A 16205-nucleotide genomic window follows, 5' to 3' on the forward strand; every position below is an offset into this window, starting at 1 on the left:
GAGGGACAATAGAGCCCTGAGTACGAGGCCATTCGCGACCTAATGGAGGGACAATAGAGCCCTGAGTACGAGGCCATTCGCGACCTGATGGAGGGACAATAGAGCCCTGAGTACGAGGCCATTAGGACCTGATGGAGGGACAATAGAGCCCTGAGTACGAGGCCATTCGCGACCTGATGGTCAGGCACTATCAACTCATGTCCAGAGTGCATTCAAGGAGATTAACAGATTAACATGACTCAACGGTCACATGGAATTTGACTGCGGTCATGACTTATGACTGCCGGTTTGGCAGTAATATGGTCACAGCCCTAGGTAAGGCCCTCTTTTCAGGGTGTGTACTCGTACATCAAGCTTACTTACGACATGTATTCTAGGCAATTTTGAAGAAGGTTGAGCCAAGTTGAACACGGAACGCCGTTGCCCAGGCCCTTCTTGTTAAATGAATCAGAGTATCTTTCTTCAAACAAAGCCCACACCAGCACACTAGTGGATAAACAAAACAGTGTTAGCCCTAGTCTCTGCTGAAAGACTGGGTGAAACAAGACTGGAGGTGTGAAACTAGGCAGGGCACATTTTTCAAACTCCACATGATTACAATGTACTGGGACAGAAAGGACATCCCATGCATTGGGCTCCTCATATGTAGTGTTTGTGCGTGAGTGTGCTTAGGGGTATAAGGCCAAATGATCTCAATGCCTATGCTCGTGATGAGTTCAAAGTATGGAAGCATGGCAAAGTAGCTCCACTCTACTCAGATTCATTTAAATCAAGGCATTACATGGCAGATTTCTTCTACCATGACCAAATCCGAGCTCAATCAATAGAGGCAAGAATCTAGCTACATTAAAGATATGCAAAGACTTTCCTCCGATTTCCCAATGGTCATCATTGCTTGTAATATGCAATAATAAGTCATTCATACACAGGCTCACACATAGTTTATATAATATTAAGTTCAGTAGTGAATGAATGGTCTCCAGACGGAATTGGCTATTGCTCCTGTCAATTTGGATAGAGTCTTATATTTGCAATTATTGTAACAGGCATTCAGCAGTTTTTTTGTAAAACGCCCACTGATATTTGATTAGGTTTTTATTGCAGAGTGTAAACTATAGGGGGCGAATTGTCAGAAATTGGGAAGCAGGGGTGAAAGTGGGAGGGTAGAGCGAGACTATATAAACTATACTCAAGTGGGAGAGACACAACATAGCTAGACTGTTGTTTTACTATTCAACTCAATAGTACTGTTTTTAATTTTGTAAAGCAGCTTTGTGTTTCTTAACCAGGCAAAGGATAGCTAAATAGTAGGCTGGTGACTGGTTACGGGGAAGCAAGAGTCACTTGTTCAATGAGTATGATCGGAGGCGGAGCCAGAGTAGAGCGGAGCCTGCCCACATTTATCGCTTGCTTCCCCCACAGCTCACCAGACTGCACTGCGCTGCGTACCTAGTGCTGTTAATATTCTGTTCATAGCCTAGGTCATCCATATCGCTCTGACCAAACGCCACGCCCACTAGCATTTCTTCTCCACAATGAGTCTGGTTTGCTTTCCTCCCCAGCAGAATGCTATAGAACGCAGAATGTTGTAGAACGCCAACACATTTTGACCATTCTAATTGTTCCCAGAAACCGATGGGTGGGCCAGATCCGGCCTTCATGAATCATGAATCACGTCATTGGCTTTGATACTCTGATTGGTTCGAGACGATTGAATTGCCGATTAATTTGTTTTGTACAACGGACCTCTTTTTGACACCAGCAGTTTCAGACAATAGAACAGTGGAATTAAATTCAAGATGAGTTGTCAGGCAACTACAGGTTTTCTATTGGGGAGAATGTGATCAGGCTATACTATTCCATAAGTCTAAAAACCCAGTACAAAGAGAATGTGAGTAGGCTATACTATTCCATAAGTCTGAAAACCCAGTACAAAGAGAATGTGATCAGGCTATACTATTCCATAAGTCTGAAAACCCAGTACAAAGAGAATGTGATCAGGCTATACTATTCCATATGTCTGAAAACCCAGTACAAAGAGAATGTGATCAGGCTATACTATTCCATATGTCTGAAAACCCAGTACAAAGAGAATGTGATCAGGCTATACTATTCCATAAGTCTGAAAACCCAGTACAAAGAGAATGTGATCAGGCTATACTATTCCATATGTCTAAAAACCCAGTACAAAGAGAATGTGATCAGGCTATACTATTCCATAAGTCTGAAAACCCAGTACAAAGAGAATGTGATCAGGCTATACTATTCCATATGTCTGAAAACCCAGTACAAAGAGAATGTGATCAGGCTATACTATTCCATAAGTCTGAAAACCCAGTACAAAGAGAATGTGATCAGGCTATACTATTCCATATGTCTGAAAACCCAGTACAAAGAGAATGTGATCAGGCTATACTATTCCATATGTCTAAAAACCCAGTACAAAGAGAATGTGATCAGGCTATACTATTCCATATGTCTGAAAACCCAGTACAAAGAGAATGTGATCAGGCTATACTATTCCATATGTCTGAAAACCCAGTACAAAGAGAATGTGATCAGGCTATACTATTCCATATGTCTGAAAACCCAGTACAAAGAGAATGTGATCAGGCTATACTATTCCATAAGTCTGAAAACCCAGTACAAAGAGAATGTGATCAGGCTATACTATTCCATAAGTCTAAAAACCCAGTACAAAGAGAATGTGATCAGGCTATACTATTCCATAAGTCTGAAAACCCAGTACAAAGATAATGTGATCAGGCTATACTATTCCATAAGTCTAAAAACCCAGTACAAAGTATTCCATCTCTCAACCTCAATGAGGTGAGATTTCTATGACAACAATACGGTTTCCATTACAATCCATTTTCAACAACATGGTGCATCCATTTGTCAATGTAGAATTATTTTCTAGATGTTGATGTCACAAGTAGACAGGCTCACACACAAACACGCCACTCATTGCAGAAGGGTGAGTAAGGTTTCTCTATCAATTCACATGCAATAGTACATCATAGTACAATGTCTCATTAAACAATGCTTTGTTTTAGTATGTCCCAATTCTCTTTTGAATATAACTCCCTTGCCTTGTGTCCTTTCATTCATGGTTGCTGGTAAACTAAAAAACAGGTTTGAATCCAAAGCAAAGAAAGGATGGGTTGAGGTTATGTAAGAGAACTGTGACTCAACCATGGGGTATTTCTCAACAATCTGAAGTTCCTTCCTGGTCTCCTTTTCTTCTTCTTCATTTATGTGAAATGTAGGGAACAGAATACTGCTGGCATCCAGCATTTTGAAAAACAGGAGAAGGGAAAAAAGAAGGCACTATACATTGTTGAGAGCAGGGTTGGAGTCAATGTCATTCATTCCAGTGAAATCAGGAAGTTAACTGAAATTACAATGAAATAAAATATTCCTCATTTAAAATTGTAGTTTTAAAACCTTAATTTGAATGACTATTTATCTGCCAAATGCATTGCATTAAAATGGAATTGACCTGATAGCACTTATTGGCCTTGTCCCAAAAAACAATAACTTCTACCCCTTAGACACCTATGTAGATCTGAAATAGTCAGATTGGTTCAAGCAATGTGGTAGTACCTCTAAATTTCCCTCAGGTGGAAATTTTGCCATATTCCTTACACTTATCCCATTCTTTCAGATCTGCCCATGGCGGTATGGGCTTCTGGACGGGACTGTGGTCTCTCTCTCAGGCTTTAAATCTGCTCTGTTTGTGTGTAGTCACCTGAGTCTCTCCAGGCACTCCAGCACGTGTCTCTGGATGCTCTCGTCCTTCTCGTACATTTCCAGGAGAGAAATGGCGTCATCGTGGTTCTGACAGTAGATCTTGTACACCTCCTCGAGCTCTACCTTAAAGTCCAGGAACACTTTTCCTGGGAAATGCAACAGAGCAATACCACTGTCATTCTATTGTTCCTCATTTATCAATTCTTAAAGGTAAAGTTCATATTTTTCAACCAAATCTAAATGTTTTATGTAAATAGCATGTTATAGAAGAGTCACTTGGTTTTGAGAAACTTACCCCAACCAGCAATATAGTCCCTCATGCTCATTCTGCACTACCAGGGCACGGCTAAAACATGAACAAAGGCTCCAATAACACCCAAATACGTCGTTTTAGAAACGGCAACACTCTCAGTATAGTGATACAGGTCTTTAGATGTTTTACACATGACATTGTGTAATTCTAAACTTTTTCCGCAATGTTATATTGCATTTTGTTGGACTCTAAAGTGATACTTTACCATGTGTGCATGCGTTGGTTACACAGAGAAGTATCGCTCGAGTCCAACACAATGGAATATACTGCACTGCAGAATGAGCATAAGTAAGTTTCTCAAAACCAAGTGAAATCGCCAAAAACATGTCTGGACTCTTCTATAACATGCCATTTACATCAAACAGAGAGATTGTTAAAAAAATATGAGCTTATCCTTTAAAGAAAGTCATGGAAAACTGGTTTGGGACTTTTGTCTAGATTATTTCTTTAAGTCTACCATGTCCCACCAAACCGCATCTCCCAAAGTCAAGTGTGTGATGGCCATAGTGGGAGGAAGCCTGGCTGACGTGACCCACGAGGTACACAGCGAGGGAGAGCTGTGACACACTGGTCTGGAAAGGAGTCCATTTGTTGATGCAATATTCGCCTTGAAATTGAGAGATTTTTAATTGGTTCTCTCAAATATTATTTCCCCCTGAGGGATTGAGACCTCTCATTGTTGTTGAAAATACAACAGTTGTCATGGAAGGGAGCAGCGCTCGGGGGCTGTGTGTGGCTGTACATGTGGCTGTTTGAGTGAGGAACAACCAACCAGTTAAAGCACATATTATTATCGATGTGCCAAAACAGCCCAGAGGACTTTGACTTGGGTCTCAGTCAGACTTAGTGGGAGGCACATCTTTCAAGTTTTTCTAATCATTAAGTCATTACATTTTCAAATAAAAACAGTCTAGGGTTGGCATTACCAATGGAGTCAGTGTCCTGGAGGGTCTTGAAGAGACGACGCGAGAGGTCGATCACAGAGTTGATGTTGCCAAAGAGACCGTCATAGTCAATGTTCTGCACCTTTAGGATGAGCAGAGGTACAGAAATATTTACTCAACTTTTTAAATCTTTTTTTTTACATGGACAATGCACATGAATCAACAACTCTGCAATATGTATTTGTTTTTATATGTTGTCTCTGGTAAACATTTTCAAATTACAATATAGTGTGTGCATAGGTGCGTGTGTATATATAAGTTAGATGTGCAATACATAAGCTCTGTAAAGCTTATAATGTCTATAATAGTGGCAAATGTCTTCTTCATTTGGGTGTAATATTTACTGTTATGAAGCTGACCATTAAAATCCATAAAGAATGATAGAGGACGTAATGTTCATCTGTCCCATTATGGCGACTGTGCACGCACAGGCAGCGCCATTGAGGCATGTCCATTTTGAAGTAGTCAATTGTCTTCTTCTACTAGTTCTAGTAGTGTGTGTACCTGTTTGCGTTGGAGTGGTTGGATAATCTCCTTGACGCACATCTGCAGGTCCTTGATGTAGTCCTTCTCTGTCTGCAGCAGCTCTTCTATGACCTTTGACCTTTTCTCCAGCATCCTCTGCTCGGGGTCCTCGATGGCCACCACTGCAGAGACCGGGGCTGACTCCAGGCACTTGGGCTGAGTCGACAGGAGGGTCATCTCTGAAAGAAAAAAAGCGAGAAAATAGAGAGGGGGGGAAAGAGAGAAAGAGATTTCATAGTTAGTGAATGGAATTGAATGTGAAAGTTAGCATGTCAACAAGCATACTTGCCGTGAACGTTAAGCACCTGAGGAGCAGTGGAGAAAAATACAATTAATTCCACTCTTCTGATTAGGCATTTATACTACCTGGTTATAAACAACTTTGGAACAAGACCCATTATCTTTAGACATGTCAGGCTAGACTTTCATCTAGATCTCTGGTGTCAATGGCTGGTCTCTGTGGTGTATGGGAACGGACGGAGAGCCCGTTTCACGCACTGCTGAGCCTTCTGAATGGGCTCTGGACTGGAGTGGACTCAGCTCTTTGTCAATGGCACAATAGACTATGACAGCAGCTAGTGAGATATAGGCCTCAGTGGGACAGCGGAGAGACGAGGGATGGGAAGGAGGACAGTTTTGGGAACGGAGAGGAGAAAAGAGGACTGTGGGGATAGAGGGAGAAAGAAAGTCAGGAATTAACGGGTGGGAAAGGAAGGGATGTGGGAATGGAAACTATCGAGAGGACATAAAGAGTGGGTGGAAGCATAGAGAGAGAGATGAGAGTGAAGAACATAAGGAAGAGGAGGGACATGGATAAAGGAAAGAGGGAGATGGAGGAAGAAAGGCATAAGGGATTAATAATACATCTGGGAATATGGAAACTATCGAGAGGACATAAAGAGTGGGTGGAAGCATAGAGAGAGAGATGAGAGTGAAGAACATAAGGAAGAGGAGGGACATGGATAAAGGAAAGAGGGAGATGGAGGAAGAAAGGCATAAGGGATTAATAATACATCTGGGAATATGGAAACTATCGAGAGGACATAAAGAGTGGGTGGAAGCATAGAGAGAGAGATGAGAGTGAAGAACATAAGGAAGAGGAGGGACATGGATAAAGGAAAGAGGGAGATGGAGGAAGAAAGGCATAAGGGATTAATAATACATCTGGGAATATGGAAAGCATAAACAAAGATATACAATTAAGCAAAAAGGAGAGAGTGGAGTATGGATGGGACAGAGGGAAACTGGGAATTTAGGAGTGGGGGGAGCATGGACAGAGGATAAAGGACCAGGGTTGATACCAAAAGTATAATATATTATCAGATTAGGGTCATTCGGTGTGTGTCTGTCTATTAAAATATAATTACAGTCATTATCAAACAACACATTTCACTGCATATGTGACTATAAAACTTTTTTTTTCTTTACTAGGAGGGGGTCTCAGGAGTAGACATAATGTCAACCTGTGTCACTACACCACAGCAAATGTGTAATGTTGCTGAATCATTAGAAGAGTGTTGTTTATAAATTAGCAAAGCCACCAAACCCTGTACAGGCCTAAGGCTCGACAGAGATGCACTAACTCCTTCCCGTTTTTGTTCAGTATTTGGTCAGGACTGTTTCTATTATTAATAATAGGGCAATGAGGGTGTCCAAATATGAAGTGGTTACCAGGGTTGGGTAGGTTACTTTCTTAATGTAATCCTTTACAGTTACTAGTTACCTGTCCACAATTGTAGTCAGTAATGTAACTTTTGGATGACCCAAACTCAATAACGTAATCTGATTACATTCAGTTGCTTTTAGATTACTTTCCCCTTAAGAGGCTTTAGAAGACAAAAATGTACGTTACCAATTGAACGCCATCTATTGCAGGATTAATCAATGTTAAAGTTGATATAGTTGGCCATGTATGGATGTTAAATTGTACTTTATGGGTTTTTCACTGGCTGTCCACTGGTTTAAAAAACAATGATTGATAGGCAGCTTAAACTTCTTGAATTAAACCATTATTGGGTTCAAATACACATTTAGATTTGTGAACAGCTATCCACAACAACCACAATCCGTAAGGCACAAATAGCTAAATGAGAGAGCAGCAGTGTGATTCACCTCAATATGCTATGCAGATATCAATAATAAGTGATATCCATATCACCGTAGACTACACCACTACTGTCATCCTTACCTCCAAGCGTTTATTCAAGTTGGATAATCTTTGGTTGCTGACAGCAGTCGCACCATTGGAAGACATAGCTTGGACTGTAGCCTATAAAAGCCTATTCCTGCTCTTTTCCCGCCATCCATCAAACACATTGGGTGTGTCATCAGTGGTAAACTTGTGGTCAACCACGCTGAGGTAGGGCTGGGCGATATGAAAATATATATCGTGTGACGATAGAAAAACGTCTATCGTTTCATATTATGCTCTATTGTTTATTTTGTTGTGTTGCAAATCACACTCTTTACGACAATATATTTAGTGAATTGGATGACGCTTTGTGTCGTGTGGAAGGAAATTTGCAACACAAACAAACATGGAGGAGAGTGAACTTAACACAGAGACATGGAGCTCGTACCTAAAAGAGGGGCTATTTCGGTCGCATGGATGTGGTTTGGGTATGAAAAGTCTGACACAAACCAGAAAACCGTCCTCTGCAAATTATGCCGCAGGCCAGTCACGACAACAGGCTCAAACACCACTCTCTTTTACCACCTACGCAAGAATCATGTGGAACAGTACGGAGAGAGTCTACAGATGAGACCCAAAAAAGTACAGTCAAGGGCTCAAAACATACCCCCGACTCAGAACGTTGCAAGAGGCTTTTGCCCGCGGCAAACCATATGGCAAAGAATCACGAAGATGGAAGGAGATAACAGCTGCAGTTACAACGTACATCTGCAAAGACACGGCCCCAATTCACACTGTCGAGAAACGGGGGTTTCGTGAGTTGGTGCTAACACTCAACCCAAGGTACCAAATGCAAATTGAAATGTGACACGTATTAAAACTTCTTATGGCTGGGGGCAGTATTGAGTAGCTTGGATGAATAAGGTGCCCAGAGGTGCCCAGAGTAAACTGCCTGATCCTCAGTCCCAGTTGCAAATATATATATGCATATTATTAGTATATTTGGATAGAAAACACTCTGAAGTTTCTAAAACTGTTGATGTCTGTGAGTATAACAGAACTCATATGGCAGGCAAAAACCTGAGAAAAAATCCAACCAGGGAGTGGGAAACTTGATGTTGGTAGATTTTCAACTCAGCCCCTATTGAGAACACAGTGGGATATTGGTCATGTTGCACGTCCTAAGGCTTCCAATAGATGTCAACCGTCTTTAGAAACGTGTTTGAGACTTCTACTGTCAAGGGGGGCTGAATGAGAGGGGAATGAGTCAGAGGTCTGCCAGGAGCCACGAGCTGGTCACCTGCATTCACATGAGAGGTAGCTCCCGTTCCATTGCTTTTCTGAAGACAAAGGAATTCTCCGGTTGGAACATTATTGAAGATTTATGTTTAAAACATCCTAAAGATTGATTCTATACTTCATTTGACATGTTTCTATGGACTGTAAATGGAACATTTTGACTTTTTGTCTGCTCCTAGTGAACACGCTTCGTGAGTTTTGATTTGTTTACCAAACGCGCTAACAAAAGGAGCTATTTGGACATAAATGACGGACATTATCGAACAAATCAAACATTTATTGTGGAATTGGGATTCCTGGGAGTGCATTCTGATGAAGATCATCAAAGGTAAGTGAATATTTATTATGTTATTTCTGACTTCTGTTGACTGCACAATATCTTTTTGGCGTGTTGGGTCTCTGAGCGCCGTACTCAGATTATTGCATAGTTTGCTTTTACAGTAAAGCTTTTTTGAAATCTGACAAAACGGTTGCATTAAGGAGAAGTTTATCTATATTTCCATGTATAACACTTGTATTTTCATCAACATTTGTAATGAGTATTTCTGTAAATTGATGTGGCTCTCTGCAAAATCACCAGATGTTCTTGGAACTACTGAACATAACACACCAATGTATACTGAGATTTTTAAAAATAAATATGAACTTTATCGAACAGAACATACATGTATTGTGTAACATGAAGTCCTATGAGTGTCCTCTGCTGAAGATCATCAAAGGTTAGTGATTAATTTTATCTCTATTTCTGATTTTTGTGACTGCACTCTGGCTGGAAAAATGGCTGTGTTTTTCTGTGACTTGGCTCTGAACTAACATAATAGTTTGTGGTGCTTTCGCTGTAAAGCCTATTTGAAATCGGACACTGTGGTGGGTGGGATTAACAACAAGATTACCTTTAAAATGGTATAAGATACTTGTATGTTTGAGGAATTTTAATTATGATATTTCTGTTGTTTTGAATTTGGCGCCCTGCACTTTCACTGGCTGTTGTCATATCGATTCTGTTAACGGGATGTCAGCCTTAAGAAGTTTTAATGCCAAAATAACATGCAAAACAGGCATGCCCCCCAAAATATATATATTTTAGGCCTATATTTATTTTGTTTGCAACTATAGTTTACGTGTTTTCCTTTTACATTTCTGATTTTATACATTAATATTTTGTTACATGCTTAATTGAAAATTTGCACAAAGGTTCTAAATAAAATGAGAAATAACCAAATATGAGTAAGTACATTTGTATATACACTGCTCAAAAAAATAAAGGGAACACTAAAATAACACATCCTAGATCTGAATGAATGAAATATTCTTATTAAATACTTTTTCTTTACATAGTTGAATGTGCTAACAACAAAATCACACAAAAATTATCAATGGAAATCAAATTTATCAACCCATGGCGGTCTGGATTTGGAGTCACACTCAAAATTAAAGTGGAAAACCACATTACAGGCTGATCCAACTTTGATGTAATGTCCTTAAAACAAGTCAAAATGAGGCTCAGTATGTGAGGCCACCACGTGCCTGTATGACCTCCCTACAATGCCTGGGCATGCTCCTGATGAGGTGGTGGATGGTCTCCTGAGGGATCTCCTCCCAGACCTGGACTAAAGCATCCGCCAACTCCTGGACAGTCTGTAGTGCAATGTGGCGTTGGTGGATGGAGCGAGACATGATGTCCCAGATGTGCTCAATTGGATTCAGGTCTGGGGAACGGGCGGGCCCAGTCCATAGCATCAATGCCTTCCTCTTGCAGGAACTGCTGACACACTCAAGCCACATGAGGTCTAGCATAGTCTTGCATTAGGAGGAACCCAGGACCAACCGCACCAGCATATGGTCTCACAAGGGGTCTGAGGATCTCATCTAGGTACCCAATGGCAGTCTGGCTACCTCTGGCGAGCACATGGAGGGCTGTGCGGCCCCCCAAAGAAATGCCACCCCACACCATGCCTGACCCACCATCAAACCGGTCATGCTGGAGGATGTTGCAGGCAGTAGAACGTTCTCCATGGCGTCTCCAGACTCTGTCACATGTGCTCAGTGTGAACCTGCTTTCATCTGTGAAGAGCACAGGGCACCAGTGGCGAATTTGCTAATCTTGGTGTTCTCTGGTAAAATGCCAAACGTCCTGCACGGTGTTGGGCTGTAAGCACAACCCCCACCTGTGGACGTCGGGCCCTCATACCACCCTCATGGAGTCTGTTTCAGACCGTTTGAGCAGACACATGCACATTTGTGGCCTGCAGGAGGTAATTTAGCAGGGCTCTGGCAATGCTCCTCCTGCTCCTCCTTGCACAACGGCGGAGGTAGTGGTCCTGCTGCTGGGTTGTTGCCCTCCTACGGCCTCCGCCACGTCTCCTGATGTACTGGCCTGTCTCCTGGTAGCGCTTCCATGCTCTGGACACTACGCTGACAGACACAGCAAACCTTCTTGCCACAGCTTGCATTGATGTGCAATCCTGGATGAGCTGCACTACCTGAGCCACTTGTGTGGGTTGTAGACTCCGTCTCATGCTACCACTAGAGTGAAAGCACCGCCAGCATTCAAAAGTGACCAAAACATCAGCCTGGAAGCATAGGAACTGAGAAGTGGTCTGTGGTCACCACCTGCAGAACCACTTCTTTATTGGGGGTGTCTTGCTAATTGCCTATAATTTCCACCTGTTGTCTATTCCATTTGCACAACAGCATGTGAAATTTATTGTCAATCAGTGTTGCTTGTTAGGTGGACATTTTGACTTCACAGAAGTGTGATTGACTTGGAGTTACATGATGTTGTTTAAGTGTTCCCTTTATTTTTTGACCAATGTATATACACATAGAGTACCAGTAAAAAGATTGGACACAACTACTCATTCAAGCGGTTATTTTTTTGGTTTACTATTTAATAGTAAAGACATCAAAACTATGAAATAACACATATGGAATCATGTAGTAACCAAAAGTGTTAAAAAAATCTAAATATATTTCATATTCTAGATTCTTCAAAGTAGCCACACTTTGCCTTGATGACAGCTTTGCACACTCTTGGCATTCACTCAACCAGCTAGTCACCTGGAATGTTTTTCCAACAGTCTTGAAAGAGTTCCCACATATGCTGAGCATGTGTTGGCTGCTTTTCCTTCACTCTGCTGTCCAACTTTTCCCAATCCATCTAAACTGTGTTGAGGTCGGGTGATTGTGGAGGCCAGGTCATCTGATGCAGCACTCCATCATTCTCCTTCTTGGTCAAATAGGCCTTACACAGCCTGGAGGTGTGTTGAGTCATTGTCTGGTTGAAAAACAAATAACAGTCCCACTAAGAAGTGGAAACCGGAAGGGATGGCGTATCGCCTCAGAATTCTGTGGTAGCCATGCTGTTTAAGTGTGCCTTGAATTCTAAATAAATCAGACTGCCACCAGCAAAGCACAGCCACACTTCCTCCTCCATGCTTCACAGTGGGAACCACACATGCGGAGATCATCCGTTGACCTACTCTGCGTCTCACAAAGAAACGGCGATTGGAACCAAAAATCTCAAATTTGGACTCCAGACCAAAGGACAGATTTCCACCTGTATAATGTCCATTGCTCGAGTTTTTTAGGCCCAAGCAAGTCTCATCTTCTTATTGGAGTCCTTCAATAAAGGTTTATTTTCAGCAATTCGACCATGAAGGCCTGATTCACGCAGTCTTCTCTGAACATGTGTCTGTTACTTAAACTCTGTGAAGCATTTATTTGGGCTGCAATTTCTGAGGCTGGTAACTCTAATGAACTTATCCTCTGCAGCAGAGGTAACTCTGGGTCTTCCTTTCCTGTGGCGGTCTTCATGAGAGCCAGTTTCATCATAGTGCTTGATGGTTTTTGCAACTGCACTTGAAGAAACTTTCAAAGTTCTTAATATTTTATGTATTGACTGACCACGTCTTAAAGTAATGAATGACTGTCATTTCTCTTTGCTTATTTGAGCTGTTCTTGACATAATATTGACTTAGTCTTTTACAAAATAGGGTTATCTTCTGTATACCACCCCTAACTTGTCACAACACAACTGATTGGTTTAAACGCATTAAGAAGGAAATAAATTCAACCAATTAATAAGGCACACCTGTCTAGATTGAGAAACAGACGCCTCACAAGTCCTCAACTGGCAGCTTCATTAAATAGTACCCACAAAACACCAATCTCAACAGTGAAGAGGCGACTCTGGGATGCTGGCCTTCTAGGCAGAGTTCCTCTGTCCAGTGTCTGTGTTCTTTTGCCCATCTTAATATTTTATTTTTATTGGCCAGTCTGCGATATGGCTTTTTCTTTGCAACTCTGCCTAGAAGGCCAGCATCCCGGGGTTGCCTCTTCACTGTTGACATCGAGACTGGTGTTTTGCGGGTACTATTTAATGAAGCTGCCAGTGGAGGACTTGTGAGGCATCTGTTTCTAAAACTAAACACAAATGTACTTGTCCTCTTGCTGAGTTGTGCACCGGGCCTCACACTCCTCTTTCTATTCTGGTTGGCCAGGTTTGCGCTGTTCTGTGAAGGGAGTAGTACACAGCGTTGTATGAGATCTTCAGTTTCTTGGCAATTTCTCGCATGGAATAGCCTTCATATTTCAGAACAAGAATAGACTGATGAGTTTTAGAAGAAAGTCTTTGTTTCTGGCCATTTTTAGCCTGTAATCGAACCCAAAAATGCTGATGCTCCAGATACTTAACTAGTGTAAAGAAGGACAGTTTTATTGCTTCTTTAAATCAGCACAACAGTTTTCAGCTGTGCTAACATAATTGCAAAAGGGTTTTCTAATGATCAATTAGCCTTTTAAAATGATAAACGTGGATTAGCTAACACAACGTGCCATTGGAGCACAGGAGTGATGGTTGCTGATAATGGGCCTCTGTACACCTATGTAGATATTCCATAAAAATCTGCTGTTTCCAGCTACAATAGTCATTTACAACATTAACAATGTCTACATTGTATTTCTGATCAATTTGATGTTATTTTAATGGACAAAAAACTTGCTTTTCTTTCAAAAACAAGGACAGCTCTAAGTGACCTCAAACTTTGAACGGTTGCGGACATACACAGACATCATTACATATGGATACTTATTTATTTCATTGCACCTTTACTTAACCAGGTAGGCTAGTTGAGGACAAGTTCTCATTTACAACTGCGACCTGGCCAAGATAAAGCAAAGCAGTTCGACAGGTACAACTACACAGAGTTACACATGGAGTAAAACAAACATATAGTCAATAATACAGTAGAAAGAGTATATATACAGTGTGTGTAAATGAGGTAGAATACGGGAGTTAAGGCAATAAATAGGCCATGGTGGCGAAGTAATTACAATATACCAATAGAATAGTATATAGCAATTAAACACTGGAGTGATAGATCTGCAGAAGATGAATGGGCAAATAGAGATACTGGGGTGCAAAGGAGCAAGATAAATAAATACCGTATGGGGATGAGGTAGTTGGATGGGCTATTAACAGATGGGCTATGTGCAGGTTCAGTGATCTGTGAGCTGCTCTGACAGCTGGTGCTTAAAGCTAGTGAGGGAGATATGAGTCTCCAGCTTCAGTGATTTTTGCAGTTCGTTCCAGTCATTGGCAGCAGAGAACTGGAAGGAAAGGCGGCCAAAGGAGGAATTGGCTTTGGGGGTGACCAGTGAGATATACCTGCTGGAGCGTGTGCTACGGGTGGGTGCTGCTATGGTGGCCAGTGAGCTGAGATAAGGCGGGGCTTTACCTAGCAGAGACTTGTAGATGACCTGGAGCCAGTGGGTTTGGCGACGAGTATACAGCGAGGGCCAGCCAACGAGAGCGTACAGGTCGCAGTGGTGGGTAGTGTATGGGGCTTTGGTGACAAAACGGATGGCACTGTGATAAACTGCATCCAGATTGTTGAGTAGAGTGTCGGAGGCTATTTTGTAAATTACATCACTAAAATCGAGCATTGGTAGGATGTTCAGTTTTACGAGGGTATGTTTGGCAGCATGGGTGAAGGATGCTTTGTTGCGAAATAGGAAGCTGATTCTAGATTTAATTTTGGATTGGAGATGCTTAATGTGAGTCTGGAAGGAGAGTTTACAGTCTAACCAGACACCTAGGTATTTGTAGTTGTCCATATATTCTGAGTTAGAACCGTCCAGAGTGGTGATGCTGGACGGGCGGACGGGTGCGGGCAACAATAGGTTGAAGAGCATGCATTTTGTTTTACTTGCATTTAAGAGCAGTTGGAGGCCACGGAAGGAGAGTTGTATGGCATTGAAGCTCGTCTGGAGGTTAGTTAACACAGTGTCCAAAGAAGGGCCAAAAGTATACAGAATGGTGTCGTCTGCGTAGAGGTGGATCAGAGAATCACCAGCAGCAAGATCGACGTCATTGATGGACAGAGAAGAGAGTCGACCCAAGAATTTAGCCCTGTGGCACCCCTATAGAGACTGCCAGAGGTCCGGAAAACAGGCCCTCCGATTTGACACACTGAACTCTATCTAAGAAGTAGTTGGTAAACCAGGCGAGGCAGTCATTTGAGAAACCAAGGATGTTGAGCCTGCCGATAAGAATGCAGTGATTGAGAGTCGAAAGCCTTGGGCAGGTCGATGAAGATGGCTGCACAGTATTGTCTTTTATTGATGGCGGTTATGATATTGTTCAGGACCTTGAGCGCGGTTGAGGTGCACCCGTGACCAGCTCAGAAACCAGATTGCATAGCGGAGAAGGTACGGTGGGATTCGAAATGGTCAGTGATCTGTTTGTCAACTTGGCTTTCGAAGACTTTAGAAAGGCAGGGCAGGATGGATATCGGTCTTGAGCAGTTTGGGTCTAGAGTGTCACCCCCTTTGAAGAGGGGGATGATCGCAGCAGCTTTCCAATCTTTGGGGATCTCAGATGATACGAAAGAGAGGTTGAACAGGCTAATAATAGGGGTTGCAACAATTTCGGCAGATCATTTTAGAAAGAGAGGGTCCATATTGTCTATCCCGGCTGATTTGTAGGGGTCCAGATTTTGCAGCTCTTTCAGAATATCAGCAATCTGGATTTGGCTGAAGGATACATGGGAGAGGCTTGGGCGAGATGCTGTGGGGGGGGTTGACCGGGGATCCTCTACTTTCCCTCGCTCTGTGTCTGTCTTTCTGTGTGTCTCTCTCTCTCTGTATCTCTCTCTCTCTGTCTTTCTTTCTCTCCCTTGCTCTCTGTCTTTCTCTCTGTGTGTCTCTCTGTCTCTTTCAGTCTCTTTCTTTCTGTGTC

General features: G+C 42.1%; 1 protein-coding gene across 4 annotated transcripts in view; it reads right to left on the bottom strand.

Annotated features, from left to right (window-relative positions):
* The window catches only part of LOC112224063 (dynamin binding protein), a 123979-nt gene that overhangs the window by 16662 nt on the left and 91112 nt on the right, over window positions 1–16205 (bottom strand). For all 4 annotated transcript variants that reach the window (XM_024387353.2, XM_024387352.2, XM_024387351.2 and 1 more), the window contains 3 exons: window positions 5515–5714; window positions 4993–5092; window positions 3752–3899 (listed from right to left, as the gene is read on the bottom strand). In XM_024387353.2, the coding sequence (XP_024243121.1) occupies window positions 3752–3899; window positions 4993–5092; window positions 5515–5714 (448 nt within the window). The remainder of the gene's footprint in view (window positions 1–3751; window positions 3900–4992; window positions 5093–5514; window positions 5715–16205) is intronic.

Source organism: Oncorhynchus tshawytscha, linkage group LG25 (genome assembly GCF_018296145.1).
Source record: "Oncorhynchus tshawytscha isolate Ot180627B linkage group LG25, Otsh_v2.0, whole genome shotgun sequence".
NCBI lineage: Eukaryota > Metazoa > Chordata > Actinopteri > Salmoniformes > Salmonidae > Oncorhynchus > Oncorhynchus tshawytscha.